At 50.4% G+C, this 7,995-nt stretch overlaps 1 protein-coding gene across 1 annotated transcript; it reads left to right on the top strand.

Moving 5' to 3' along the window:
* Positions 1 to 2,316: 2,316 nt before the first annotated feature.
* Positions 2,317 to 4,386, top strand: LOC126068804 (EZH inhibitory protein-like). The gene has a single exon (XM_049871502.1). The coding sequence runs from the start codon at positions 2,317 to 2,319 to the stop codon at positions 4,384 to 4,386; it is 2,070 nt and encodes a 689-aa protein (XP_049727459.1).
* The last annotated feature ends 3,609 nt before the right edge of the window (positions 4,387 to 7,995 follow it).

Below are 7,995 nucleotides of genomic sequence, written 5' to 3'. Positions count from 1 at the left end.
GAACTAAAAGAAATCAGGAAAACAATGTATGAACAAAAATGAGAATATCAATAAAGAGACAGAAATTATAAAAAGGAGCCAAACAGAAATTCTATATTTCATTCAGAATTCCATCCCATTCTTTTCTATTCCATCTTATTTTTAAATCTATAGTCCATTTAATTTATGCTTATTCTGTTCTATTCTATATACCTTCCGATTCAATTTTTATTCCCTTCTGTTTTCTTTAATATTTTATTTCATTCTATATTCCATTCCATTCCCTTTCTCATATAACGATATATTTTTTATTCAATACACCATTAGATATTTATTTTCATTCTCTTTTCTATCCCATTTTTCCACTCTATTCCATACAATTTCCATCCTACTCAATTTTCCATTCCATATCCTGGTCAAGTCCATATTCCACTCCCCATTTCATTCTAGTTCCCCATTGCAATCCAGCCTCCATTTCATCCCATTCTGCATTCTATTTCAAATCCATTTTCCATTCCATATTATTTAACATTACAAATACCAGTATAGGAAAGTTTGAAAATAAAAGCTTCTACCATAAACAGAATTTTTTAGTTACAAAATGGCCTTGCGTAAATTTATTTAGACATGGAAAGTGTGTTTTCTGGACCCCCAAAACAAATCATAAAACAATATGTGTGAATAAATAACCCCAATTTCATAAAACAGAACTGTGAAAATATGTACTAATGTACACTCTACCAACATAAAATTAAACATTTCCAGTAGTTGCCTCTGTATGTATGGGAATTTAGTGGCTAGTTTTCTTACATTTGCTTTTCTGTTTTTGGTATTAAACATGCAATCCCTTCGCACTAATGACTGAAAATGAGTGCCTTAATAGTAAACTTCAAGTCTGTGCATCACAGCATATTTCCATTAATAGAAACTACACAGGACCGGGAAGTGTTCCATACTGCGGTACACAGGGTCGCTATGAGTAGGAACCGACTCGAGGGCACCCAACAACAATGCATACGTAGCTAAGAATGAGATTAGGTCAAACATATTCATGTACATTGACTGCTGGATTACTATGATGCCAATACAAATGTTTGATGCATATTTAAGGACAGCCTCACCTTTAATCCCAGGCAATATGTGCGCATGCTTTAGGGGGCTAGACAGGCAGAAGTACTTCATGGAAAATTTCTAAATCCTCCTCTTGTGCTTGGGACCTGCCCGAGGCAGTAATGCTGAACACCCTTGAGTACAGAGTGGGCCCTATCCTTGTTCTCCCTTTAGTCCCCTCCCCAACCCGAAAGCCCATCCCACCACAGCGTGGAGTCACACAGATGCCGGAAGGAGGTCTAGGCCTGCTGCCGCTGGGCCATCCATGAGCCCTGTGTCTTGACTAGGTTGGGTATCTCCTGCCGCCGAGAGTGGCATTTTCTCAAGGGATTGCTTGAGATTGTGCCACCAGAATGGTACTTAAATGCTGCCTTGTGGGTCACTCAAATTGTTTAAATACACAGCTCCCCTCCCCGTACACACACAAACAGTTGTAGGGCCTCTGTCATTGACCTAAGGAGTGCTGCTGACGCAGTGGTTGGAGTGTCGGACTGCTAACCTAAGGATCAGCAGTTCGAACCCACCAACCACTCCAGAGGAAGAAAGATATGGCAGCCTGCTCCCCTAAAGACTACATCATTGGAAACCCTATGCGGCAGTTCTGCTCTGTCCTATAGGGTCGCTATGATTCTTGCAGTGGGTTTTATCATTGACCTGGCTAAGGCAGAGACCAAGGGGAGGTGCACACCCTCCAGTTTGTCGCCAGTTGGAGTCTGGTTAAAGGAGAAGGGTCAAGTGACATCATGAGCCAATCAGAAGTGACTATTCCACCGGGCTCCACCCACTCTTCACGTTTCTCTAGCCCTGGCCTACTCAGGCAATGTTTGCAACAATGTTTCTTCCTCTCTGAGAACTTGGCATTATGACCACCCAGTCGTGCCGGAAGAAGGAGCAGAAGTAGCAACAGTTTGAATCCATGCAGAGCAAGGTGCCTGGAGAGTCCACCAGGCCTCAGTGGTCTGTGCCTTTGCTTCCATCTTCGCCCAGTAGCAGCTGCCATTCTCAGGCTTCTACCTGCAGTTCTGCATCCTGGCCAGGCCCTGCACCCCAGAGCCAGACGAAACCATCAGGCCCGCTCGCCGCACCTTAGCATCCGGACCAAGCCCTGCTCACCACAGCGGCGCCACCCCGCCAGGACCGAATATCCGCCGCCGCGAAGCCACCCCAGGGCCCGGTCGCTGCAGCTTCGCATCCGGGTCAGGGCCCGCTCTCCGCAGCAGCGCAGCCATGCCGGGCCCGGCTCTCCGAAGCCCAGAAGCCACGCCAGGTCCCGCTCTCCGCAGCCGCACATCCAGGCCAGGCCCCGCTCGTCGAAGCAGAGTAGCCACGCCAGGCCTGGCTCTCCGGAGCCCCGAAGCCACGCCGGGCCCCGCTCGTCGCGGTAGTCGCGCATCCAGGTCAGGCCCGGCTCGCCGCAGCCCAACACCCGGGCCAGGCCCTGCTCTCGACAGCCATGCCACCACCCCACCGGGCCCCGCTGGCCGCTGTAGCCGCGCATCCAGGCCAGGCCCCGTTCGTCGAAGCCGAGTAGCCACGCCAGGCCTGGCTCTCCGGAGCCCGGAAGCTACGCCGGGCCCCGTTCTCCGCAGCAGCCGAGCATCCAGGTCAGGCCCCGCTCGCCGCAGCCCAACACCTGAGCCAGGCCCTGCTCTCGACAGCCATGCCACTCCCCCACCAGGCCCTGCTGGCCGTGCTAGCCGCACATCCAGGCCAGGCCCCGTTGGTCGGAGCAGCGTAGCCACACCAGGCCTGGATCTCCGGAGACCCAAAGCCACGCCAGGCCCCGCTCGTCGCGGCAGCCCTGCATCAAGGTCAGGCTCCGCTCACCGCAGCCCAAAACCCAGGCCAGGCCCTGATCTCGACAGCCATGCCACTGCCCCACCGGGCCCCGTTGGCTGCGGTAGCCGCGCATCGAGGCCAGGCCCCGCTCGTCGAAGCAGCGTAGCCACGCCAGACCTGGCTGTCCCGATACCCGAAGCCACGCCAGGCCCCGCTCGTCGCGGTAGTCGCGCATCCAGGTCAGGCCCAGCTCGCCGCCACCCAACACCCGAGCCAGGCCCTGCTCTCGACAGCCATGCCACTCCCCCACCGGGCCCTGCTGGCCGCGGTAGCCGCACATCCCGGCCAGGCCCCATTCGTCGAAGCCGCGTAGCCACGCCAGGCCTGGCTCTCCAGAGCCCCGAAGCCACGCCCGGCCCCGTTCTGCGCGGCAGCCAAGCATCCAGGTCCGGCCCCACTCGCCGCAGCCCAACACCCAGGCCAAGCCCTGCTCTCGACAGCCATGCCACCCCCCCACCGGGCCGTGGTGGACGCAGCAGCCGCACATCCAGGCCAGGCCCGGTTGGTCGAAGCAGCGTAGCCACGCCAGGCCTGGCTCTCCGGAGACCCAAAGCCACGCCAGGCCCCGCTCGTCGCAGCTGCCCTGCATCCAGGTCAGGCCCCGCTTGCCGCAGCCCAACACCCGAGCCAGGCCCTGCTCTCGACAGCCATGCCACCACCCCACCCGGCACTACTGGCCGCAGCAGCCGCTCATCCAGACCAGGCCCTGTTCGTCGAAGCAGCGTAGCCACACCAGGCCTGGCTCTCCGGAGCCCCGAAGCCACGCCAGGCCCCGCTCGCCGCGGCAGCCCTGCATCCAGGTCAGGCCCCGCTCGCCGCCACCCAACACCCTGGCCAGGCCCTGCTCTCGACAGCCATGCCATCGCCCCACCAGGGGCTGCTCACCGTAGTCCTTTATCTGGGACAGGCTCTGCGCACCGCTGCAGCACCGCTGCGCCGCCAGACCCTGCTCTCAGCAGCCACGCCCCAACTTTAGGCCCTGTCCTTGGAAGCCGCACCACAAAGGGGAGATCAACACTGAGCAGTGGCCCTGCTCTGCCTGGGCCAGCTGGCCTGAGTCCTACTTTACCCTCAGAGATCACCTCACGAAGGCTTATGTTCCAGAGTCCCTCAAGCTCTCATGATCCAGCGATTCTACACCATGTCTCTGATTCTGAGAATTCCATCAGCACGAGTTCCTCCTCATTATCTCTTAGCACATGTTCCTTTCTTTTCTCTGGGAAATATGGTAAGAGCCTCTCCTCCTCCTCCTCCTCCCTTAGGTCTCTTGACCCAAGCCCGACACCATCCCCCTCCAGGCTTTCTGACCGGGGCTTCTCTGCCCCGGTCCGAAGCTTCAGGTGCAGGCCTAACTCCAGAGTTAGGCGTTCCTTGCTGCCTGAGTTTGATGCAGTAAGCCCTGCTTCTGCAGAAGTGCAGGCTGAAACAGGGAGCAGGTCCCCTGCTACAACTCCTTGACTGTGACTGTCCAAGGCCCGCAGAAGAATCAACATCCACCCGCTGTGCTGATGGGCTGCCTGCTCCATGATTACCTGTGAGGTTTCCAAGAGTTCTGCTAGCCACTAACCAATATCATAAGCATGTCCCCATGACCCCACCACCCAGCATTTATTCACAGTTGTTCCTTGATTCCAGGGCTTCTTCTCCTTTGCCCATAAGTTGAAATTTTTCTTTTCCAAGTTGCCATCTACAGAGTTAAATGTCTAAGGAATAAAGTAGAAATGTTGGTTTCATTTAAAAGAGTACAGTGTTTTTTATTGGCCATAGCTGGAGGATTAAAAGAAAGTAGTCAGCATGCTTGCTGACTTTGGGAGGGAGCAAGAGTAAAATCCTGTACTGTCACTCATTTGTTGCCTCTGTTTGAAATGGGATTCAGTCCAGGAAATTCCCACTCAGACACTTCATAGCTTTTTAGCGTAGGTAATATACAGCTTGGAAGACAGAAGAGGGCAAAGTTTAAACCAACATGGCTGGAGAAAGGGCAGAGTAATGAAGATATCCAGGGTCAGAAAGAGGCAAGGCATGGTCAAGTGTGTGTGGGGTTTGGGCGGGGGAGGATAACCCAGATGAGAATAGGGAGGACTGGGAAGAAGACTCAGAATCAGGAAGGAGAGAACAGTAGGACACTAGGGGTCAGGAGCCTAAGCGGGGAAGGTCTCAGTTTCTAGAAGAGAAAAAAGTGAATGTGTTGGGAACAAGGCTGCTGGGGTGCGGGGGCACTAAAAGACTGCTGAAGGTTAATGACTAACATGGGAAAATGATCAGATATTAAGTGAAAAATATGTTAATGGATAGTCTCATTTTAAAAAATAGTGACTGAGTTTGTCAGAAATGTGAGGGTGTCTTAGTCATCTAGTGGTGCTATAACAGAAATAACACAAGTGGATGGCTTTAACAAACAGAAATTTATTCTCTCACAGTCTAGCAGACTAGAAGCCCAAATTCAGGGCATCACCTCCAGGGGAAGGCTTTCTCTCTCTATCACCTCTGGAGGAAAGTCTTTGTTGTCAATCTTCCCCTGGTCTAGGAGCTTCTCTGCGCAGGAACCTCGGGTCCAAAGGATGCACTCTGCTCCTGGCATTGCTTTCTTGGTGGTGTGAGATCCTCACTCTCTGCACACTTCCCTTTCCTTTTATCTCTTGTAAGATAAAAGGTGATACAGGCCACACCCCAAGGAAACTCTATTTACATTGTATCAGATATATGACCTGAGTAAGAATGTTACATCCCACCCTAACCCTCTTTTACATAACCTAACCTTGCCTCCACAGGCAGAGATTAGGGTTTACAACACATAGAAAAATTACATCTGTCACAAAATGGAGGAAAACCACACAATACTGGGAATCATGGCCTAACCCAGTTGACACATATTTTGGGGGGACACAATTCAATCCATGACAGTGAGTGTGTGTGTATGTGTGTGTAAACATATTTGGAGAGAACTGGATAGGAAAGGAGCCTCTGGGTAGCACAAATGATTAAGCCTGTGGGGTTTCAAACCCACCCATAGGCACCTCGGAAGAAAGGCCTGTCAATTGCTTCCAAAAAGGTCACAGCCATGAAAATTCTATGGAGTTCAGCTCTACTCTGCAACATATAGGGTCACCATGAGTCGGAATTGACTCACTGGCAACTGGTTTCCTCTTTGGTAATCCCTTAAGGGTGCTTTCGGGGGCAACAAGGTCCTATTCTGACTGTCCTTCCCAAGGAAGGGTGACCTGAGCCTGTGTTATGCTCACTTTTAGGCAAAAAAGGTAGCCAGCAGCTGCTGTTTTTGGGGAGCAAGGGGTATGGGCTAAGATGTTCTCAATAAAAGAAAATATAAATAAATTGAACTTCATGAAAATTAAACTGTATATCAAAAGACACTATCTAGAGAGTGAAAAAAAAAAAACCAAAGAATGGGAGAATATATTTGCAAATCATATATCTGTTCAGGGTTTTCTATCCAGAATATATAAAAAATGCTTACAACTCAACAATAAAATGACAACCCAATTAAAAATGGACAAAGGAATTGAATAGGCATTTCTCCAAAGAAGATATACAGATGACCAACAAGCACATGAAAAGATACTCAATGTCATTAAACCAAAATAAATAAATAAATAAAACCAAACCTATTGCCTTTGAGTCAATTCCAACTCATGGCGACCCCATGTAGTTTTGTAGTTTTTTTACCACCAGTTCTCTGGGGTAAATGGTCAGGGGATGGTGATCAAGGCAAAAAGGAGGAGCTCACACCATCAGTGTGGTGGTGTATCTGGGCACAGTATATGAGCCAAGCAAAGAGAAGAAGACTCTCACTCTCACTGCAGTGTTATAACTGGGCAGAGGATGTGGCCTGGGCAAGGAAAAGCAGTTCCACTTCTTCAGTGTAGTAGATTAACTGGGCAGGCTTTGGGAAAAATGAAAAGAGAAGCAGTCACGTGGCATTGGTGCAATGCTGAAACTGAACAACAACAAAAAAAAAACTGCCACTCAGGGGGCCTATAGGACAGGGTAGAACTGCCCCATAGGGTTTCCATGGAGCAGCTGGTGGATTCAGACTGCACACCTTTTGGTTAGTAACCACACTCTTAACCACTGCTTCACCAGAGCTCCTTAACTGGATTGCTGATATAAAAGGGGCAGATAAGAGCAGTCCCACACCATTAGTGTAGTGGAGTAACTATAACTGGACTGGATGTATGAAAGGGACAGAAAGGTGCACCTTTGCACAATCAGTGCAGTAAGTAAACGGTCAGGGAATATGAATGGAGCAAAGAGATAGAGGGCTGCAAGATCATTGCAGTGGTGTGACTCCACGAGCCATGTGAATGGGACAAATGGGAAGTAAGGAGGACCCCTGCCTCATCAGTCCAGTGGAGAAACTTGGAAAGGGACATGAATGGGGTAGAGAAATAGACTTGCACCATTACTGCCATGGTGTAACAAGGCAGAGAAGAGCCCTGCACCAACATTGCAGTGGTGTGCCTGGGCAAAACAGGTGAACGGGACAATGAGGGGAGACCTTTGTCATCAGTTCAGTGGAGTAAATGAGGAGATAATGTTAAGGTAAAGATGAGGAGCCCAGCCCCATTAATGCAGTGGATCAACTACATGGGGATGTGAACAGGGAAAGAGGAGTATCTCTATCTTTCATTGCAGTGAGATATCTGGGCAGGAGATGCTATGGGTGCAAAAAGGAGGAGCATTGGTGCAATGAAGTAATTGGGCAAGGTGTATAAATAGGACAAGAAGGAGCAGCCCTACAAAATCAGTGCAGTTCAGCAACTTGGTAGGAGATGTAAATGTGACAAAGTGGAGGGAGCCCATATCATCCAATCAGTAGTGTAACTAGCAAGCAGATATGAATGATACATGAAGAGGCGCCTTCACCACTAGTACAATGGTGTAACAGAACAGTATGTGCGATCAGGACGAAGACAAGCATTCCCAAACCATCAAGTAATTGTGCCGGGAATGTGGAGATGGCAAAGAGGAGAATCTCTGTATCAACAGTGCAGTGAAGTAGCCGGGCAGGGGATGTGAATACTGTAGAGAGAAAGAGGCTTGCTCCAC

The sequence above is a fragment of the Elephas maximus genome, chromosome X, assembly GCF_024166365.1.
Source record: "Elephas maximus indicus isolate mEleMax1 chromosome X, mEleMax1 primary haplotype, whole genome shotgun sequence".
Classification (NCBI taxonomy): domain Eukaryota; kingdom Metazoa; phylum Chordata; class Mammalia; order Proboscidea; family Elephantidae; genus Elephas; species Elephas maximus.
The sequence above is the reverse complement of the archived record's forward strand: the minus strand, read 5'-3'. Positions and strand labels throughout refer to the sequence as shown.